Source organism: Protopterus annectens, chromosome 5.part0 (genome assembly GCF_019279795.1).
Source record: "Protopterus annectens isolate FY-2018-M chromosome 5.part0, PAN1.0, whole genome shotgun sequence".
In the NCBI taxonomy this organism is placed as follows: Eukaryota; Metazoa; Chordata; order Ceratodontiformes; family Protopteridae; genus Protopterus; species Protopterus annectens.
In genome coordinates, this window is record NC_056735.1 from 728,377,187 (window position 1) to 728,399,742 (window position 22,556).

General features: G+C 38.7%; 1 protein-coding gene across 2 annotated transcripts in view; it reads left to right on the forward strand.

Annotated features, from left to right (window-relative positions):
* The window catches only part of WWC3 (WWC family member 3), a 1,641,181-nt gene that overhangs the window by 1,234,592 nt on the left and 384,033 nt on the right, over positions 1 to 22,556 (forward strand). For both annotated transcript variants that reach the window (XM_044072574.1, XM_044072573.1), the window contains exon 11: positions 8,026 to 8,597. In XM_044072574.1, the coding sequence (XP_043928509.1) occupies positions 8,026 to 8,597 (572 nt within the window). The remainder of the gene's footprint in view (positions 1 to 8,025; positions 8,598 to 22,556) is intronic.

Here is a 22,556-nt window from a genome sequence, read left to right on the forward strand (position 1 = left end):
AAGGAAGGCAAACATTTGACAACATTAATAGAACAAAGATGATCCAGAGGGAAGCAGAATGTAAGAAAATACCTCTGTTGTTGGTGGGTCTTGATGCAGAGAAAGTGTTTGACAGAGTAAGCCAGGATTTTATGAGCAGAGCATTGGAAGCATTTGCATTACCTGATATACAAGAAAAAGGTTAATTAGAAGGATATATGAATGACTGGAGGCAAGAATTAAAGTGGGAGGGTTCCATTCAGATAAACTGTGTTTGAACTGAGGAACCAGGCAGGGTGTCTTCTTTCCTGTTTGTTATTTGCTTTATATTTAGAGCCATTGGCAAAGAAAATAAGGTACTCAGAAATACAAGAATATAATTGGTATGGTAATCAAGCAAGGGTAGATTTATTTTTAGATGATATTTTGTACCTGATAAATCTAAAAAATGACATCTCAGTGTTGTGGAACATTTTGAGAGAGTTTCAAGTCTTTTTAGGATATAAATTTAATGAAGGTAAAACAAAGGCTTTAGCTGTAAATTAAGTAGCCACACACATGTCGGTTCAGCAATACCCATATATTTATGGGAACATGACAAGATGAAGTAATTAGGAGTATGGATTAAAAAGGCTTCTGTTATGGCAGCTAAGGATATGTGGGAAGAAACTGTACAAAACAAAATACAAAAATTGAGAAACTGGAAGTTCTTATTTATGGATAAAGATGTCAAGTTTTTAGTCCTTTTAGTCTTGTATATGGATTCGGCATACTCTTATCAGCCCAAGGAGAAGCTGTGGCCAATAATGAAGAATTGAAGGAATTTTTCTGGGATGGAAAGAGAGCAAGAGTTAAGTGAGATACGTTGATCCTTCCACTAGAACAAGGTGGTTTAGGGCTACCTGATTTAAAGGGATATTTACAGTTAAGACTCATATACGCAACACAAGCAGAAGGTTATAATCCAAAGTGGAAAGGGGTGATAATGAAGCAAGGTGGAAGTTCAAGAAATGGAGAGAGAGAGAGAGAGAGAGAGAGTGGGATTTTGGTTGCAGATCCTTAAAGAGAATAATGACAGCAATACAGAGTATCATATTCATAAAGTAGCAGAAAATATTCTAAGAGTTAAGTCAATACAAGAATGGAGAAAGGAGAATTTGCCAGTAGGGATGATTGGAAGTAGGGGTACAGAAAATAGACAATAGGGGACTGGAATTTACTGGAGAAATGTGGCAAAGGAACCAAGACATCAGGAGCAAATAACTCAAGCAGGAAAGGTAATAAAGTGGGGTGAGGCAAAGAAGAAATTTGGATTGCAGGCTAGAGACCTTTTATACCAAGGCTTGAGTTCAGAGTACAAACAAAGACAGAAGGATAGGGGAATTTTATATTAAAGACCTGCTCTGGTAGAGTTTTCAGTTGTATTTAGAACAGAAATCGCTTTTAAAAATGGATAATTAGTAAGGCATATAAAATATTGCATGATAACTATAAGACTCAGTCAGAGGAGGTTAGAAAAGATTGAGAAGAGAGACTGGAAAAGCAATTTACAAGACAGCAATGGGAAGACATATGTATAGGTTCATAGGTTGGTACTAGGCTATCTGCCTGAATGCATTTATAAGCCTAGCCAGAATGTGTTGGCTTTCGCCGCCCCCTTAGATTAGTTCCCTGTGCCTCTGTCCAGCAAAGCCACTGAAGTGATTCCCGAGGTAAACTTTCTGTTTCCCATCCACTCGTCAAGGTTTCTTTTGAAGAGTGTTAGTGAGGAGCTCTGTCTAATGTAGATTGGGATCTTGTTCCAAAGCATGGTAAGTCTCTGGGATAGGAATCTATCCCTCCAGCACGTCCTATTTATTGTTGTGCTGAGGTTTAGATCCCTAGAGCGTGTGGCTCGAGGGGATAAGGTTTTCTTTAGGTGGAGCATGTCCATCAGTTCTGGGTTGGACATGGCCTTGTATGTCAGGCAGAGATCACCTCTGAGTAGGCGGTATGCAACCGAGTACAACTGGAGTTTCTTCAGTCGAGCTGCATAGGGCATCTGTTTGAGGCCAGTGATCCTCTTAGTGAGATACTTCTGTGGTCTTTCCAACTGTTGCAGGTGTCTTGTAAGGTACATCCCAAATGGGGTGTTGTACTATATGATGGGTCTGATGAGTGATGAGTAGAGGGGCACAGTGACCTCTTTTGATCTTGATGTGAACCCCTTTATGATTAGGTGGGCCACGTAGAATGATTTTCTAACCACTTTGGCAATGTGATTATCAAAGGTGAGATTACTATCTACTTGGGTCCCCAGATCCCTTATTATGTCTTCTGTATTTAGGGGACTACCACCTATGTGGTAGTTTGTGGGTACTTTGTTTTTTCCAAAGGGGATGACTATGCACTTTTTGGCATTTAGCTTGAGGCCATGATTTTGACACCAGGCATCCGTCTCTGTGAGACCCTTTGTCAGCCGGAGAGTCAGTTATAGCCCCTAGTTTGCAGTAGTCTGCAAACTTGGTCAGCCATAGTCCTCCTGTGCTTGCCTGTACCTCTGAGAAGTATATGCTGAACAGGAGGGGTCCTAGGACTGAGCCCTGGGGAATGCCACTTGTAACCAGTTTAGAGTCGGACCTAGCTCCTGCAACTCTCACCATGTGGGTTCTGTCCATGAGCCAGTTAGCAACCCATCTTGTGACGTAGGGGTTTATGTTCAGGCTGGTGAGCTTGTCTATAATACCAGAATGGGGAATGGTGTCAAAGGCATTAGCGAGGTCTAGGTAGGCTGTGTGTACCACCTTTCCCTCATCTATAGCCTTGGTAACTGTCTCAAAGAAGTCCACCAGGTTTAGGAGGCATGATTTGCCCTTAACAAAGCCAAATTGGGTAGGGTCCAGTGTTTGGAGGTTCCCAATGTCTCTGTTAATGAGTTTCATGATGATGCGCTCCATAACCTTGCAAACCAAGCTAGTCAGGCTTATAGGGCAATAGTTCCTGGGGTCTGTTGTGGCTCCACCTTTGTGGAGCGGAATAACCATTGCTGTGTGCCACTCTATGGGTATGTAGCCTGTGGAGAGGCTGAGTTTGAACAGTGTGTTTAGGTGAGGGGTTAGTTCATCTTTGAGCTCATGTAGGACGCAGCTTGGGACACCGTCCGGTCCCATTGATGCTGTGTTTTTGGCTTTGGAGAGGGCTGTTTTAACCTGAGTGTCTGTGATTTCAAGGACTCTACATTCTTCTGGTATGGTTATGGGCCCTTTTGGGGGTGAGAGGGGGGTGAAGTTTGCGCTGAACCTGTCTGCCAGGATGTTGGTGATATCGGTCGGTTCAGTGTATTTTGTGCCATTCTGCACTAACTCCAAGCAGATCTGAGCATTGCCACTTAGATTCTTGACATAGCTAAAGAATGCCTTGTGGTTATCTTTGGAGTACTTGGCAATTTTTCTTTCAAAGCTCGCCTTGGATAATTTTATGAAGGGATCATAGTTTCTTGCTGGTACTGATCAGGGATGTCTTCCCTTCTTGGGATTTTACTCTTTTTCTGTACCAGTTTCCTCCTTCTATTGTATAGCTTGTTTATGGCAGGAGTCTACCAGACTGGTTTCCTTTTCTTGGAGGAGTGAGTCTTGGTTTTGCTTGGGATGGCACAATCCATGCATTCTTGTAGCTGCCCGTAGAATGCATTAGTAAAGGATTTTGCAGCCTGGACATTATCCTTCAGCATGGGGGCTTTAAAACTTTCCACCTCAGTCTTAAGTAATGTGAAGTTTGCTTTTGAAAATTTTTTCATGGTGGTTTTCTTGTCCGGGGGTGGGGGAGGAAAATGGATATCCAAAGTGATTTGTTTATGGTCAGATCTAACCAGTGAGTGGTTGACCTCTGGTGTGGAACACCGGTCGCCCATGTTGGTGATGACCAGGTCCAATATGTTGTCACCTGTGGTGGGAGTGTTGACCAGTTGAACCAGGGCGTTTGACTTTATAAATTCTAGGAAAAGTTGGGCAAGGGAGTTAGTACTTGAGTAGTTCTCCCAGTTAATATTTAGGTAATTGAAATTACCCAATATTAGGGTGTTTGGTGGGACCTTTATGTTTCCCAGTGTTTCCAGAAACACGGAATGGGGGTCCTGGGTCATGGTGGGTGATCTGTAGCACGCTACAATTTGAATTGCAGTTTTGCCTATTGTTAGTTGCACGTGGATGATCTCTGAAGCATCGTGCTGTGCCACTAACCTGGAGGTGTGGGTATCCTTGATGAGTATGGATACACCCCCACCTTTTGTATTTTGGTTTGGGTTCTGTGGACGAAATGTATGGTATGAGTTGTAGCCTGGTAGTGCTGGGATGCTCTCTGGAGCCTTAAACCAGATTTCTGTTACTGCACATATATCGATTTTCTCCATACTGAGTAGTGCCTCGAGTGTGTACATTTTGAGGTTTAGACTTGGCATTCAGTAGAATTACCCTCAGTTTTTTGTTACTTGTGCTATTTACGGTGGTGGGTTTGCCTTTGAGCCTTGCCTAAAAAAGGCACTATGGGGGAGGCAAGAGCCTTGGCCAGTATTCAAAAGCCATCTCTAGCGAAGCAGCGTGGCTTGTCGAGCATGTCATCCCAGGCAGACAGACACTGGATCCCCTTTGAATGACACCAGAAACTTAGCCAGTTGTTGAAATGACCGCATACGTTAATTCATTGTACCTAACCAGGTTATCACAAATGTTTAAACAATTCTTATAGGTATGCTACATTAGTGGTATTATTCTATACTAATTTTTCTTTATACCGTGGTATCATTCTTGGTGAGGGCAGGATGCTACTCAGGGTCAGGGTCGTACTGGCCTGGGCTACATGATCAGAGAGCTCTTCCATGTCTCTCTTCATGTAGTCCAGGAAGGTACGGCTCAGGTCATTCACGCCAACATGGACAATGACAGAGTCATATTTGTGCTTGTTTTGGAGTGACCTGAGTGCATGGGTTATGTGGTGGATCCTGGCATCAGACAGGCAGCTAACAGTAACCTTCTCCTTATTCAGCCTAGTGAGTGGGACGTCTGTGTGCCTGACTATAGAGTCACCTATTACTAGTGCGTTGGGTATGTTATTTTGCCTTAAGGGCTGTGATTGCATGGCACACTGGTTTTGTGAAGTATGTGTTTCATGGTTTGTATTGAGGGTGGAGGTTGCTTGGTTGTTTGCTTTGGAGGTCTTTGTTGGTTTTGCAGATTTTTAGTTATAGCCTCCGAGTATGTTTTCATGTATTTATGTGTGTTTTTTGCCGGTGCTGGTTTAATGGGTCTGTGTGAGACTGATGGTTTGATGCAAGTATTTCCCTTCTCCTATTGACTGTCTGATCCAGTCTTGGGTTGAGAGAGCTTAGCCTCCAGTTTGGCTGTATAACTGCATCTCTCGCATGTATTAGTGTTTGGTGGTAGGAGGAGGGGGTTGTCTGTGTACATGAGGCTGTTGTAACATTGCCTCAAAATGCCCAGATTCACCAGTTGGACTAGAGAATACACCTGAAACTGCCCTTTGGACATGCCTGGATAGGTACAGTGAACTGTTTTACTAGATGGCTGGTAAGATTGAATAGAGAGCCTTGTCCTTCTGTACAGTACAGGAGGGTCTAGTGCTAGGGTTTATAAGTGCTTGCTATAAGTTTTGAGCAAGTGTTATGCTGAGAAATGAATGGCTTGAGTGCTTAAGTTGAAAGTTTGTCTAGTTCCAAGGGACAAATTGAAGAGGAGACTTTGTGGAGCCAGGAATAGTTTTACCCTAGCTAACTGGCGCTGCCCGGCACGCAAAACCAGGCAAATACGGTATTTATAGCAGGGAAATGAAAGAGATAGAAATTAGCCCAAAATGGCCAATAAACTATTAATTTCTGGACTGAAACCACTCCTCCAAGGACAGATAGGCTGCTCAATGCTCCTCTCTCTCACAGGTGAGCAGAGAACCTTCCTTCTATCCAAGTAAGGCATGGGCAATCACAAGGATTTGTAACACGTGGCTCCTAAGTATGCAGCCAAGTCCAGAAAGTTTAGAATCTTTGCTTGAAACCATTTGCATAGGTATTTTTACACCTCAAGCAGACTTCAAAACATTTTTCCTCAGGTAGACAGCAAATGCTGGAGATGTGATGGAAAAGAAATAGCTAACTGGGAACATATGTTCTGAGAGCATAATGAGCTGGCAGATTTTAAAAATTCCCTACAGAGTACTCTCTCAGAAATATTGGGTGAGAAGATGGCTGTAAGTAAGGAAATTATTCTTTTGAGCTGGGGTACAGGATCTGAATTGTCTAGGCATAGTAAGGCCTTATTAAGTTTAATTCTATTGGCTGCTAAAAAAATAATTACTAGAAAATGGAAATCAAAGTCTACATCAACTGTTTTTGAGGTATTGAATATTATAAAATAGATAAAAGAACTGGAATGGCTCTTTAGAAAAGGGAATGCGTAAATTACGTAGAAACAAATGGAAATTATGGGAACAATAACTACATAATAATGTTGAGGAGGAGGAGCGAGGTTTAAGGGAAGGCACAAATTAAGCAGTTTTTTGTAATGTTGGACTGATGATAGTATCAAAGAAAATATATGTGATGTATATTATATTTAAAATGGAAAATATTAAATTATTCTTTTCTTTTCTTTTCTGTTAATATATGTTTGTCCATGTCTTAACTGATAAGTTAATAACAATAAAAAAAAGAATATGCTTGCCTCACTTATTGACTCCAGGTTATCATAGGACCTTTCCTATCCACTTAAGTGACCCTGATTATTTCTTGGTATGTTTCTGAGTTTTGATGGTCACCATGGCAGATACAATTCACATCTCCTGACTGGTAGTCATTTTAGTTGTATACAATTCCATAAAACATAGCACTGTCCTCCTTATCTTTGATGACCAGCAGAAGTTTTTTTATGACCGCATACGTTAATTCATTGTACCTAAGCAGGTTATCACAAATGTTTAAACAATTCTTATAGGTATGCATTAGTGGTATTATTCCATACTAATAAAGAGTTAGTTATACAGAACATGCAGGTTTGTTTTTAACTCTGTATCTTAGCAGGTCATTTGGTATCCACTATGAATTTATTTTCTGAAAAGAAAAGTATGCTTAAGTTCATAGCTAATAACTAGGCTAGTTGTTTTAATAAGCCTTTCTAAGCCTAACCAATTTTCCTCTCAAAGGTGAGAATCAAACACTGTACCTTGTGTCTGTCAGTCAAACACCTTAACCATTACACTAACTGCCAATCAATATATCTGCACAAAGTTAAAAAAAGGGATGTCATGCATTTTAAACATAATATTCATTCAAAATCAGTTAATGAAATGGTTTCTTGCAGAAGAATAATCCAATTGTACCCATATTTAATGAATCTTATTCTGGGGATGTGACTTTTTAAAAAAAATAAATAATATTTTTTTCATAGAAATAATTTAATACTACACTACTTATGGTGAGGGAAGTACAGAGAAGGCTAAAGTAAGTAATTAAAATAAATTAGGGCAGGGCCTGGAAGACAAGTTAACATATATCCAGCTCTGCCTAAACATTCTAACTCCAGAAATGTTCATAGTGCTAACAAGATGAACAGTGAGGGCCATTATTGTGTGAAATGCTAAGTGACGATTTTGAAGTACAGGTCCAAGTCAATATCTGTCACTTAAGTTAGAGGAGCTTCTTAAAACAGAGTAATGACAGGATGGTGATTTTCTTGGCATTCATTTAGAATATACTGGAGGAATTCAGAAGTGACGAGGTGAACATGAGAGATGTGGTCAATATGTACAGGAAGTGCAGTAGTGACACACCTGCTTTATTCCACTATGTAAGCTGACAGATGGTTTTGCATGCATATTTCTTTTCCCTAAGTATGTACTACTTTACAGTGTATGTTTCTGAGACAGAGTTTTTAGTGAACTGTATGCTTCAGCTTGATTGGCTGTGGAACTCCCTTAAAAGCCCGTCTGCTAAAAGGCCAAGGTTATGGTTACTGAGTGTAGTGTACAAGCATGGCAGTAATCTGTTTTGGTTTTGTGTTTCAGTCTGTCCGCCAGCACACTGACCGTCTCCTCAAGCAGCAGCAGAGGCTCCTTGGCTTCTAGTCGTGGCTCGCTGGCATCCAGCAGAGGCTCGCTGAGTTCAGTCAGCTTTACTGATATATATGGACTTCCGCAATATGACAAGGCTGATGCAGGGACAGACATTAGCCAGCACTTACGCTTTGACCTCATTCCATTAGACTGCTTTGGCAAGGACCCTCTGTGCACTGATTCACTTGGGCTGACTAATCTCAGCAAACAAAGGAAAACATTGGACAGGCCTCAGTCAGTGCCATCACTCTCACCACGATCATCTCTGTCCTCATTGTCACCCCCAAGCTCTCCACTGGACACTCCATATCTTTCAGCATCTCGGGATTCCCCTCTCATCCAAAGGACAGAAGAATATGAGGAGCCACAGAATACCAGGATGTTGGAAGACCTCAGACTGCAGGCTTCAGTCCCTGGGGATGATGTTCAAAGAGCATCAGCTCAAGCTGCTTCCTATTTTGCGGACAGCAAGTTGTCTAAAGACATAGGTCCCTCGACTGGACCAGTAACATACAACACTGGAGGTAAGTGTGGCTACTTAGGATAATTCTGAGAAGTTTTATGTCCCTCTGTTTGCAGTTAGCTATTAACCAGCTCAGTGCTGTTTTCTCTTGTTGGTTAGATGCAGCGTGTCAGAGTATCACACTTTTTAAACATGGATTTATTTAAAATGTATCCTAGCCCTTGTTTCAGCATAATGCTTCACACTGAAAGCTCATATTTTTTGGTGATTTATATTATTAAATATGCAGGCAGTTTACTACAGAGTGAGAGTAAAGCAGCAAATTTCCCAGTGAGTGATGGTATTTTGTTTGCAATGGCAGTCTTGCATATGTTGTACACTGTTTCTTAATATTTTAGGCTTCATCTTAATCACAATTTTTTTCATAGAATGGCAAATGCAGCAAGTGTAATTAAGGGTACGTTGTGGCATAATATAAGAAGTTTAAAGTGTACTAGAAAAGCCTTTTGAAAACTGCAGTGTTCCTTTTTCCATCTTAGGGATAGCAGTTTTACTGTAGGGACTCCTAAGCCCTGTAACTCTGCAGTCCAACATTTTTGGCCTGCTTAAGCATTACTCTCACACCTCTTTATACCTGAGTCTGCTGCTTTGTTTTATGGATGAACTGCTTCTTTTGTTGAGATTTTTTAACACTTTAATGTCCTTACTGGTGGTCTTGCATTACATTTGAAAAGATATCTGGCCTTTTACTACTACATTATGTCAGTCCAAGCACTTTCTACCTGCTGCCACTTCAAATGTTGTTACTTCAGTAATCTAGTAAAACAGGTTATCTTGTATGCCATACACTTTCTGTGCGATTTATCACTGAGCAGTGGATCACATGGAAACTTCATAGGTAGCTCGCCTGACACTGGGAAATGAAGACAGTTTACAATATTAATCAGTCACCCTCTGTGACCATACAACACTCAGTAGGAAATAGATGCCCTTGACTTCTGTTTGACCCTTTTATTTCTGTTGACCATCACACGTTGGTCCTTGGAAGAGATGTAGCTGGAAGTGCTCATAGTGGATGAATCAGCAACCAATCAGTGACACACCAGCTACTGAAAAGTAAGTCCCTGGCATCTGAAAATGAGGCTGAAAGCAAGGGATTTTGTTTCCAGTATCTGACAAATGGTATGGAGCTCTATCCACTACCATTATCCCCCTTTGAACTGCAAGTGAGCAGTGCATTGACACAATGAGCCCACCTACCAGCAAAAGCAATATATTAAAAAGGCACATTCATGCACATACACACACACACACACACACACACACACACACACACACACACACACACACACACACACACTGTGGCAAGCCTGTCTCAAACACAAGTGCTGTGTATGTGCTAAGTATTGCAGTACAAACATGGTGGTTGCACATATAGTCAGCATATTACTGTTGTAAAAAGTCTGTGATAGCACAGCCTAATGTGAACCACTTTGATGAATGCTTTTGAAAGTAAGGATTATAGTCCACAGTGTTACAGAGTTTTGTTTCAAACACAGACTGAGAATGGAAACACACAGGCAAACCTGTCCTGATGAAGCTGTGGAACATCAAGAGTCTAACTGCGGATTTACTGAAGTACCACGAGCCTGGATTTACTGAAGAAGGACCATGAGCCTGTGTTTTTACTCAAGAACTACCAGGAACCCATCGATACTTACTTGAGTATTACAAGGCAGCTTGACAGGAGCTGCAACACCAAACCTATGATCTAGGAGCAACCTTGTGTTTTACTGATAAACTCAAAGTGGAATGGCAAACATTTTATTTATTTATTTATTTTACATTTATTGACCGGGCTAGTCTAACTGGTTACATGTCCATTTTCAGTTAAGGCCCGGGGAGATAAGCTCCGTGGAAAACATAAAATAACAAAAACTTTTATATTTACAATGAACATTACAGGTTAACACAGAATTATCAAAGAGGTCAGAATACCTCACAGTGCAAAATGCAGGTACAATACAAAATGCAGGTAGAATACATACTATAACCTAAGGAGATAAGCTCTGAGGATACAAAAAGAAATAAAAACATTTATTATTTACAATGAACATTACAGGTTAACACAGAAATTATCAAAGAGGGCCGAATACTTCACAGTGCAAAAAGCCGGTACAATCCAAAAAAACATAGACCTGAACTAAGAAGTAGTAGGAAGTATGTTAAGCGGAGGTATGCTTTTTTCTTTTAAGGTGAAATGTTAATGTGACTTGTTCATTGTAAATAAGCAGCAGAATTGAAAGAGAGTCTCTGGCATGTCACACCTGCTGCAACATACGTAGAAGACATTCATGTGACAGTTAGTCCATTCCAACTATAAACAAATAAGGTTTCTGTTTTTTAGGGGATGGTGACTCCCCATTGATCATTATAATGAATTCTACCATGCAGTTCTGTTCAGTTACATTACAAGCTTCTATTCTTGCCATACATTTGCATTTTTCTTCGCAACTTGGTGTGTGTGTGTGTGTGTGTGTGTGTGTGTGTGTGTGTGTGTGTGTGTGTGTGTGTGTGTGTGTGTCTTTATGTATCTGCCAAGACAAATAGGGACTATGTTAGCTTCCCTGTCTTTGATCTGATATTTTAAAATAGATGTTTGAGTCAGTGGAGCTAACCTGTATGAGGTAAAGAGCAGCCAAACTAACAGTAAATGAATTTCTTCTGATTGGCTTTTTCCTGTGACTGCTATATCTTGATATGGCTATTCATGTCTTCCTTAGTTTGCTTTTAATTCCCATTTCCTGCAAAAACACTGTTCATGCAACATCTCACCTCTTTGTCCTTCCCAAGCATTTTTCCTTTTGTCTGCAGTTCTTCCCTGACACTTTAACCTCTCGTGTTAAGATCCATTATAGCACTGAAGTAGCTGTTTTGTCTCACAGTGCTTCTTGTGTTCTTCTTTGTTGCTGTTTTGTCCTTGTGTCCTTCCCTATTCATTGCTTACATGTTTCATATTTGTTCTCAATTAAAAAAAAATGTAGTGTCAGTAGTGCAACAGGTAACACACTCACCTTTGAAGCATAAGGCTAAGTAAATCGATTACTGACACTGTAGTGCAGCTTGGTGATGCATTCCTGGTTGTATCATCCTTCAGGTGAAATGTTAAACTGAGGCGTCATCTTCTCGAGTTAGTGGTAGAGCAGGCAGATGTTAAAAATCCCACAGCACCTATTAAAAAATGAAGAGGAAGTTCCTCTAAGTTGTGGCCAAATTTCTCTTAGTAGTATAAATGCCACCTCAGGTCTAGCCTATTGGGGACTAACTCGGCCAACAAAAGCTAAATAAATAAATAAAAAACATCCAGAACTGGTCCTTGACAGTCTTTTGCATGTTACTTTATTTTTTGCCACTGCTTGAATGTCTTTCTTCCTCATCTTCGGAAGGTGGTGTACTGTACAGTAACTATAATTCTTAGCTAATCTTACTGATCTTTTCTGTGGTTTGATCTTAGCCTTACCTGTTTAGGTTGTCATGGTGAAAGTTGTGATACCTGAATCAGCCTGCTTTAGGACAACTTCCATATACCTTGGAGTGTGGGACCTGAAGTTTTTATCAGATGTTTCTTGCCTGCAGCCTGTTGACAGTATTTAGCCGCAGTCAGTACTCAGGGCTGCTGCTTTTCAGTAGGTATGTTCTTATATGGCAGATATTCAGACCAGTATAAGTTACTTATGCTGTTTTGCTATGAACTCAGCAGGGTTTTGGTATGTTCTGTTATATCCTTTATGTCATATTGAACTGGAACGCTATAGCAATCCTGAATCTAAACTGTCTGAAGCTATGAAAAGGGCCGCTAAGAAATTGCTTAAAAATAGTGCCAACATTTTAGAGACACTTTAAGGAAATTGTAGAGAACTTTTGGGGATATTACAAGTCCTCTTTTGAGAATTAGGAATTTCTGTAGAACAGTTTTTAGGAACACAAATGACAGGTGATGCAGATACACAAAGCTCAGAAGGATCTCTACAGTGGAGTGAAAATGACAGTTGCAATGGGTGCAAGGTGTTGGCGGTGCAATTGGCAGATGCTGATTGTGCATTAGTGTCATGGCTGAAGTGCTGAATATTCACGTGTGGTAATATAGCAGGTCATTTATTATATTTGTTAAAGTAAAACTGCTTTTTTTCTTTTTGTTTTGCTTTTCATCCCTTCAATTTAGAGTTGTGAGCAATAGATTGGTTTGGTTTGAAAACTGTAAGTTGGAAAGAGGCCAGATCAGAGAATTTCAGGCAGTCCCAGATAACCTAGCTATAGTTCTGCACAGAGCTTATTGCTTATTTTGTATTCACCTCAGGCACACAAATTTTCTGATATAAAGTAATGAATGTACTTTATCCACAGTGGCATAAAAAATGATCTTTTTGTACTCGCTTGCACTTAAATTTCCCAGACATGAACTGTACATCACTTTTTTTTTTTTGCCACACATTAAAGAATACATGTTAAACATTTTGTTGTACCAGATACAGGTATATCTGAGATTCAGTTTCTTGAAATATCAAAAAATTCACTGCTCAGTAAATCCAGAATTACACTTCCTAAAATAGCAGTAAAATATGTAAAAGATAGTGATAAATCATAAGATACTAACAGTATCTCCATACTAGCAGAATTTTTCAGGAAAGCTAACAGAATACAAAATACTTATTTTCTGGGAAAAGTATTTAAATACAAAGCACTACCTACCACACACCAAATTTATAAATTATTGTTACATTGTAACTTGAGTAACAGTATTACATTGTCCTCTGACATGGGTTTTGTATTGTACTTTAAAAGGTCAGTTTGCATAGAAAATGATGCCTGTACATCTGCTTTTGAAACAGAGACAGATTTGACTGTTTTTAATTTTGTTTGATATTTGTAACACCTTTATTATTGTACAGTTTGAACAGTGGTACACATACAGTTATTGAAAAGAAAGCAAACCATTGTAAACATTTTTGATTAGCTTCCTCTATTAAACATATATCTTTTATTTTTTAACAAACATTATTCACTTTCAATATTGCATAAATTCCTTAAATCCTGCATTCCGTTAAATTTCATTCCTCTTCATCAGTTTTTCTCTATGTATTGTTCCCACCAAGTCCATTGATTCTTATGTAAATTGATCACTTCCTTTTCTGAAGATCATTCCTCCAATTCTTTTATCTCATTTGCAATATTAAGTAATGTGTGGTTGGTTTAGATTCTGATTTTCATTTTTTAGTAATTGTTTTTTTTAGGCTGCCAGTACCATTAAACTTAGCAAAGCTTTATTATGGCAAAGTAGTTTAGATCTCATAACCCAGCTCTAAATATCTCGACCAATTCATTAGTTACAATAATTTGCTCTCCAAACATTTCTGACGAAGTACTCTATGGGCAATTTTTGCAATCTGCCAACTTATTCCATTCCAAAAAAAAGACAGGCTCCCAATTACCTCTGTCTTTCCTGTCACACTTCAATGAATTGCAGTCTACTTGAGGAAGAATTCTCTGAAGTCTGTCTGAAGTATAAAATACCTATGGAAACACTTCCATGCAGATTCCTAAACTTTATGGACTCTTTTGCATACTTGGATGCCATACCAATGCCCTCTTACTGTTCCTTTGTCTATTGTCTTTCTTTCTCTCTTCCCAATCTTTTCAAAGCTCCTCATGTTGATGCTTATAGTTGTCATGCAGAACGTTATGTGCCCAACTAATTCTCCCTTTTTTAAAAGTAGCTTCTGTTCTAGGCTCAATTAGGAAAGTCAATAAGGCTAGTCTTTCACTTAGCACTCTCCTATCCCTGTCTCTTTACCTGTACTCTAGCCATCATTGGTAGGGAAGGCAGTCCCCAACCTGCAGTCCAGACTTCAACTTGGTGTCATCCTGCTCTCTATTACCTTTCCCACCATAGTTATTTGCTCGAAGTACCTCAACTCTTTCGCTAGCTTTCCTGATAAATTCTAGCCCCGTTGCCTATTTCTCTGTCCCTACTTGCAGTCATCCCTGTGGGTGAAATCTCCTTTCTCATCCCCTTGTTGGTTTAGATCTTACAACACTTTTAGCTACTTTATTAATGTAAATGTATTGTTATGGTTATTGTTATTCTCCTTAATTCACCCCCTGCAATGCAGCTGTTTGAGTTTGTACTCTAACTCCCTTTCAGTGCGGCCTGAGCCTTTTAAAAATTAAAGTTATTGGCTCAGAGTTCAAACAAATGTTTTTCCGTAGAACTGTAACTGTGTTTAGAAAACTGTAATTGAAAACTGTTCTGCTCAAAGTAATCTTGCAGTGCCTGCATTCATTCATTTATGGGACTTAACTTGGATTTTATAAGCCACCACAAACAATAAATATGAATTATAGAATACTGTATACATAGCTTGTGATATGTCTGTAAATATTCAAGCAGCACACATACTGCTAGCAGCATTTTATATAGCTCTGAGATTTCATATGAGGCTAATCAGTTCTGTTTGTGTCAATTGATTGTTTAGATATCTAGAAATACATAAAATCTGGTACAATGCAAATAATGAACATACAGATAATATTTAATATGTCTTTGCAGATATCAGTACAGTTGTGTTTGCCATTGTATAAGCTTTAATATGGAATCTCCTAATGTTTTGTATGTAGCATGGTTTTGAAGTTATTGATGCAAATATAAACTGACAATATTTGACTCCTGGAGGCGTCAGTAGGATGTAACTGTAGAAATGTCTGGAGGTGTCACTAGGCTGTAATGAGCTAAGGGCCCACATCCCAAATCCTGCTCTGTCCTTATTTTTTGAACTCTATCCATTGTGTCATTATGTCTTTCCAGTTTGATTTGTAGCCTTCTGCTTGTGAATAGCTTTAAAGTATCCATCAAATCAGGTAATCCTAAACAACCTTGTTTTATGGACAGAAACAGCTTATACCAGTCATGGTACAACGTCTTCTCTGATTGACAAAAAAATAGACCCGACTTATATATGAAACCAGAGGGATGAGAAACATTTTCCTGCTCTGTATCTTAGTGTCTGTATCCATAATCAAGTGCTTCCAACTTTTTATTTTTTATTATCTTTTGTTTAGTCTCTTTGCACATATCTATAGCTGCTGGCTAGAATTCTTTTTAATCTTTGCACCTAAATGCTTAATCTTGGGTCCCAGCAGATGTGAGGTATTGCTGAACCAGTCAATGTGGTTTCTTAGTTTATTGCTATAGCCTTTATTTTATCTTCATTAATTTTATATCCTGAAGAAGAGTCAAAACTGTCTCAGAATGCTGCAAACCGGTGAAATTTACTTTTCCAGATTTATCTAGTACAAAATAATATAATCTGTGAGTAAAGGTAAGGCTTCTTGAATTCCATGCCAATTAAATCCCTGAATTTGTAAATCCCATATTTTATGACCACTGGCTCTAAGTATAAAGCAAATAACAAAGGTAAAAGTACATTCCTGCCTGATTCCTCTCTTTAAATGCAGCTTGTCAGAGAAGAATCCTCCCACCTTAATTCGTGCCCCCCTCCCTGCATATATGCTCTTAATCAATTAACCCTGTTACTCTTGGAACCAGGGTTTGTTGCAGTACACAAACGATTCCAAAAGAAAAAACACATCTTAAGTCCTCCAGCAAGCTTAACCAGGAACTGGCAGCTGTAGTATTAAATGCTGAAGATACACAAGCAGAGCAAAAAAGCTGAACAAACTGTACAATTCTGCTTTAACCATAAATTGAACAATGTTTATTCACAAAGCACAAAATCTTAGTGTTTTCACCTTCCACCTGAATGTATCATCAGAGGTAAAAACTGCAAGTTGTGTTCAAGATAAACTACACCTTCTAATTGGTAGATGACCAGTCAGAATTCAAATACATTTGTTGAAGCCGATTGTCTCAAGTTACACTGTTAGTTGCTAGCAAGCAGAACTAGTAAAAATGTGTTGTTCATTAAACAGTAACAAATACTTAAATACATTCAAACACTTCAAAAAACACTTCAAAGAAAAAAAGTTTGGTTACAGTAATTTTTCAGCTCTACTTCTAAGAATACAAATTTGTCATTAAGCCCTGGTTTTCTCATAGTATCTAAATGAATTTGCCAAGAAAGTTCTTTCTGCTCAAGCAGTAACTCTCTGTTCCCATCTCTATTTGTTGTAAAAATGCTATCAATAATAAAAAATATAAATATTTTGTAATTTGAACATTCCAGGGTATGTTTATATAGTGCATTGTAAAGTTTACATTTCTTAATCTCATAGTGTTGATATATTTGCTCCTTAAGTGTCCTGGTAGTTCTTCCTGTATAGAATCCAGGACAGGAGGTGCATGCAGCTAAGTTGTAGCACATTTAAGATCCCTGGACAAGTTAATGTTTTGTTATAATTTTCAATCATGATGTAGGGGCCATCACTGATGAATTTGCAATATTTACAAAAAACGCATTTCATCATTTTTTGACTGACAAGCCCTTTTACTAGTACCATTGTTATTTCTTTCAAAGATGTTCTTAAGATTGTCACTCCTATTATAAGTTATCTTGGGTTGTGCTTCCAAGGTTTCCTTGAGTTTGACTGCAAAAACATTCCATGTGTCCCTAAGAATTCTTTTAAGTGCTGGTGCTTGGTGGTTATACTTAATAGCCATAGCTCCTATCTTGTCTGTAATATCGTTAATGATGTGTTGATGCCACTAGTATTTCATCCCTCTGTGTGCAGGTATTTGCATTTAAAATGGGGGCATATTTGTCTTGTCTACCTGAAAGTATTTCATCTTTATCTTTCTTGACTAATGAATCCGGATAGCTTCTTTCAAAAACATCTTACTTTTCAGATGGAGCTAGACAAATTATGTAATATCAACTGAAACTAATCTAGAAAGGTGTACCATTTGACCTTTGATAATGTTTTGTTTCTGGTAAAATGGATGGTTGCTGTTACAATGAAGCAAAGAGTTGGAGTATGTCTCCTTTCTATAAATATTCAAAACATATTTTTCTCTGCATAATCTTTAGAGATTGTAATATCCAGGTAGTTTATTGAATTTACATACAAAGAGGATGTAAATTTTAAGAAACTGGTGGAAACATTCAGTTTCACTTAACATTCCTCAGAACTCAACATGAGATGAGATCATGAAATGTAAACTTTCCAGTTCACTAGATAAACATACCCTGGAATGTTCAAATTACAAAATATTTATATATTTTTTTATTATTAGAGTTTTTACAACAAATGGAGGTGGGAACAGTGAGCTTGAGCAGAAAGAACTTTCTTGGTAAATTTATTTAGATGCTATGAGAAAACCAGGACTTGATGACAAATTGTCTTTGGACTGTTTTCTTAGAAGTAGAGCTGAAAGATTATAGTAATCAAACTTTTTTCTTTGAAGTGCTTTTTTGAAGTGTTTGAATGTATTTACGTGTTTGTTAATGTTTGATGAACAACACATTTTTACCAGTTCTGCTTGCTGACAGCTAACAGTGTATCTTGAAACAATCAGCTTCAGCAAATACATCTGAATTCTGATTGGTCATGTATCAATTATTGGGTGTATCTTGAACACAGCTTGCAGTTTGTATCTCTCATGATGCCTTCAGTTGGAAGGTGAAAGCACTAAGATTTTCTACTTTGTGAGTAAACAATGTTCAATTTATGGTTAAAGCAGTGTCATACAGTTCATTCAGCTTTTTGCTCTGCTTTTATATGTTCAGAATTTAACACTACAGCTGCCAGTTCCTGGTTGAGCTCGCTGGAGGAATTGAGGTGTGTTTTTCCTTTTAGAACCCTGTTACTCTATCAGGGAACAGAAATGCTACCATTACCCTTTTCATTAAATCCCAGTTGACTCCATTGAATGCCTCTCTACCTTAAGATGCACCAACAATCTTGGCATTTTCTTACACTCTGCTTCCCTCTGGGTCATCAGTGTTCTGCTAACATTCCTCCCCTCTGCAAAACCACACTGATCTATATCCATCAATTTTGTCCACACTGTTGGCCATTCTCTTCGCTACTATAGACATAGGCACTTTGTAATCATAGTTTAAAATTGAAATTGGTCTATACAAAACTTGGTCTGAAGGATCTTCAGCCTCTTTGGGTAATACAGCCATCCCTGCTCTCTTCCAAGATGGTGGCACTGTCCCTTCTTTAAAATATTGTTAAACAAAACCTTTAAGCTCTTTATCACTACCTCCCACCCCCCAATTAATACCCACATTTGCTTTATACAAATTTCCAAAATATCTCTTACTACCTGTATACGATTGCTGATCAGCTTTCTTGTCATAGTCTCCCTGTGGTTGTCTCTTTCTACTTTCATTTGCATAAGTCATTGATAAGTGTGTTTTTGAATTTTAGATTTATCAAAATTCATGCATGTTTTCCTGATACTCCTTTGTTTTATTTTAAACACTCAACCATTGATCCTTCTTTTCTTTTTTGTGAGATCTTCTTTCTTCTGCAATACTTTAACCATTGATAACACCTCTAAATAATTCACATTACTTCTTTCACATATCTCTTTTCCTCTTATATCTCCCATATTTTTAAACTCCATCTTCATTTTATCCCACTCCCTAGCTAGTTCTTCTGAAGAAATATCTGTATTTCCTGATAATTCTCAGAGTATTTCCAGTACCCACTCTAAAATTCCACTAGGGAAGTGCTAGTATCTCGCTTCTACTTCATTTTCCTGCATCTTAAACTGTATCAGTGCGTAATCTGAAATAATTATTGTATTTGTTTCAAAGTCTTCAATTAAATAACCGTGCCACTGTGGAATTTAATTTCTATATAATCTAACCTGGTTATTCTATCTTGGAGAAATAAGTAAATTCTGTCCGAGCTCCTGCTAGTAAATTTACATTTTTCATTCCAAAAATCTGCCCTCTTATTATATTTTCCATTTTAAGTCCTGATGCATCCTCACTATTGCAAATCGGTTCCATTCTCCACTCTCAAGTAATGCTGCCTGCTGAAAGGTAATTGTTGCCCCCAAATTGTCTTAAGCTCCATAATAATAGCTTTAGGTGAAATGTGAATGCATGTTGGTGTTATCCTTCTCTGCCAGTAACCCTTTATTACCACAAATTTACCATTGTCTTTCTCTTCCTATTCTGTCACTATTGGAACCCGTATAGTGATCAGAATTATTAGCCCCTTTTCCTTCATCTCTTACACTCTACTGAATATCACTTCTGAAGTCCATCCTTTGTCACATTTGCATACATATTTCTATCCCAATGTGTCTTTTGTAACATTGCTATTTGCACTCTAAACTTCTTAATATAATTCAGTACTATTTGCTTTTTGTCAGTAACTGCAATGTCATTGACATTTCAAGATACGCAAGTTAAATTTGAGTTCATCATATATGATGGTACCTAGGAGCTTAGCGTGGGGCTTAGATTGTATGATGGTCTTATTGGATGATGTGATGAGAAAGGTAGATTTATGTTGAGCGAGGGACAAAGAGCAGGTGTTTGGTTTTCTTTGGGTTTAAGGAGAGTTGATTATCAGACAGCCATTTTTCAGTAGATAGAAAGGCATCTTGAGTAAGTGCATGAGATCTGTGATGTTATTGGAAATGGAGATGAGTGTGGAATTGTCAGTGTATTGGATTAAGGAGGATTTTTGCAAGATGTATGAAGGTCATTTGTGAAAATGTTAAACAGGAGGGGACCCAGTATGGAACCTTGGGGTACATCAGATGTGATTGGAAGAGAGGGGGGGCAAGAGGAGAGCCATCTGACAGATTGTTGCCTATTAGAAAGTTAACTGTTGAACATTGAAGTGAAGGCAGGGAGAGATTGAGATTAGCAAGTTTAGATAGAAGAATAGGGTGAGAGACAGTGTCAAAGGCTTTGGAGAGGTCAAGGAAAAGACAGGATACAAGTTGGTTGTTATCTCTAGCCACTTCTACTTTATGTGTAAATGATAAGAGAGCACTGCTTGTGCTGTAGCTGATTATGAATACATTTTTCAAGTATTTTTGATAGAGGGGAAAGAATGGCTTTGGGTCTGTAGTTAGATGGGTCAGTAGAATTTCCCCCTTTATGCAGAGGGATGGTGAAGAAGGATTTCCAAATGTCAGGGACTGTGGCTTCTTGAGTATATCTATTGATTAGTAGGGATACGGGGAAGGGTATGGAATCAGCAGCTATTTTGAGGAAGAGAGGTGGGAGGTTGTCTGAAGAGGGAGAGCATGGTTTGAGCTTGAGCAGAAGTGATTTTATGTACGCAGTAGAAACAAGTTGAAGAGTGAACATGTTTTTTTAACTAGGTTGGGAGGGTTAGAAGGGGTGTTAATGTTGTGTTTAATGTGTGTGAGTTTTTGGATGGTATCAGTGAAGTGATTGTTGAGAAAGGTAACTCAAGTGGAGTGCTATTTGAGAAAGGAGAGGGAGTTGAAGGGTGACAAGGCTGGAGAAGTTTGTTAAGGGTTGTCCAGAATTTACATGAATTTGATTTAAAGTTTAGTTGGGGAGAGTTGTAGTAGGATTTTTTTATCATTGTTGATTTGTTTTTTGACAAGGTTCCTTTTTTTTGAAAGAAACCATGGCTACAGCTCCTACTGATGAGGTTGTCATAGATTGCTTAGATTCGGGCTTTCTCTTCAGCCCCACCTGTGGCAATGAGTCACAGGGTATTTGAATCCTGAAAGAATTTGACTTGTTGTTTAGATCACAGTAAGTGAGACTGAGCAGGAAGACTTGAAACTTTGAACACTGAAGAGTAATTGCCACTGTGACAATACAAACTGTGCCGAGTGTCTGTATGTAGTGGCACCAGGGGGGTCTGCAGGTGAATGATATGGTTGTAACAGGCACATTTTTTAACCATGGCAGGCAACCAGATATTATGGACAGTGGACTTTGCAAGGTTAATTTATATTAGTTTGAAAAAGTTGGAGTACTTTATACTGTGGTCTGTTTACTGCATGTGTGAAACAGAGTTCAGATACATTATTGTATCAGTTATTATATTTTTCTATTCATGTTACTACAGTCAAACATTTGAGTTGTACACAAGGTCCCTGTAATTGCAGTGAAGAGGGCTGTCTATGGATGAAAGTGACTGATACTGGACTGCTGTCATTGTGGCTTTACAGGCTAATAATATTTGCATGAAGAAAGAATGAATACTTTACTGTGGTGTTTTTGTGTGAAACAATGTTAAATAATGACCACAGTAATTTGTTATTATTACTATGATTATTATTATTACAGTCAGATATCTGAAGTATATACATTCAACAAACTACAGTTAGTGACTATCAGTGCTGTCTGGTTTAGAAAGATTACTTTGCAGCGTTTGTGCACACTTGCACATTTTTTCAAAACAAATTTGAAATGCATTACTTTGACTATTATTTGTTTTCCACAATCTGCACACTGCACAGTCAACAAAGTTCATAGGTTCATAGGTTCATACTAGGCTATCTGCCCTAGGGCATTTATAAGTCTAGCCAGAGTGTGTGTGGCTTTCACCACCCCTTATGATGAGAATACTATACCCATTAGTTTGCTGTGCCTCTGTCCAGCAGTGATACAGAGATGATTCCTGGGGTAAACCTACGATCTCCCATCCACTCGTCAAGATTTCTCTTGAACAGAGTCAGTGAGGGGCTCTGCCTCACATGGACTGGGATTCTGTTCCATAGTGTAGGGAGTCTCTGGGTGATGAATCTGTCCCTCCAGCACATCCTATTTATATCCATGTTGAGGTTTAAGTCTCTTGCTCTCGTGGCTCTGGTGGATTTGGATTTTTTGAGGTGGAGCATGTCCATTAATTTCGGGTTGGACATGGCCTTGTATGTCAGGCACAGATCACCTCTGAGCAGACGGCATGCGACTGAATAGAGCTGGAGTTTCTTCAGTCAGGCATCGTATGACATATGTTTGAGCCCCTTTATCCTTTTGGTGAGGAACTTTTGGGGTCTTTCCAACTGCTGCAGGTGTCGGGTAAGGTACATTCCGAATGGGGCGTT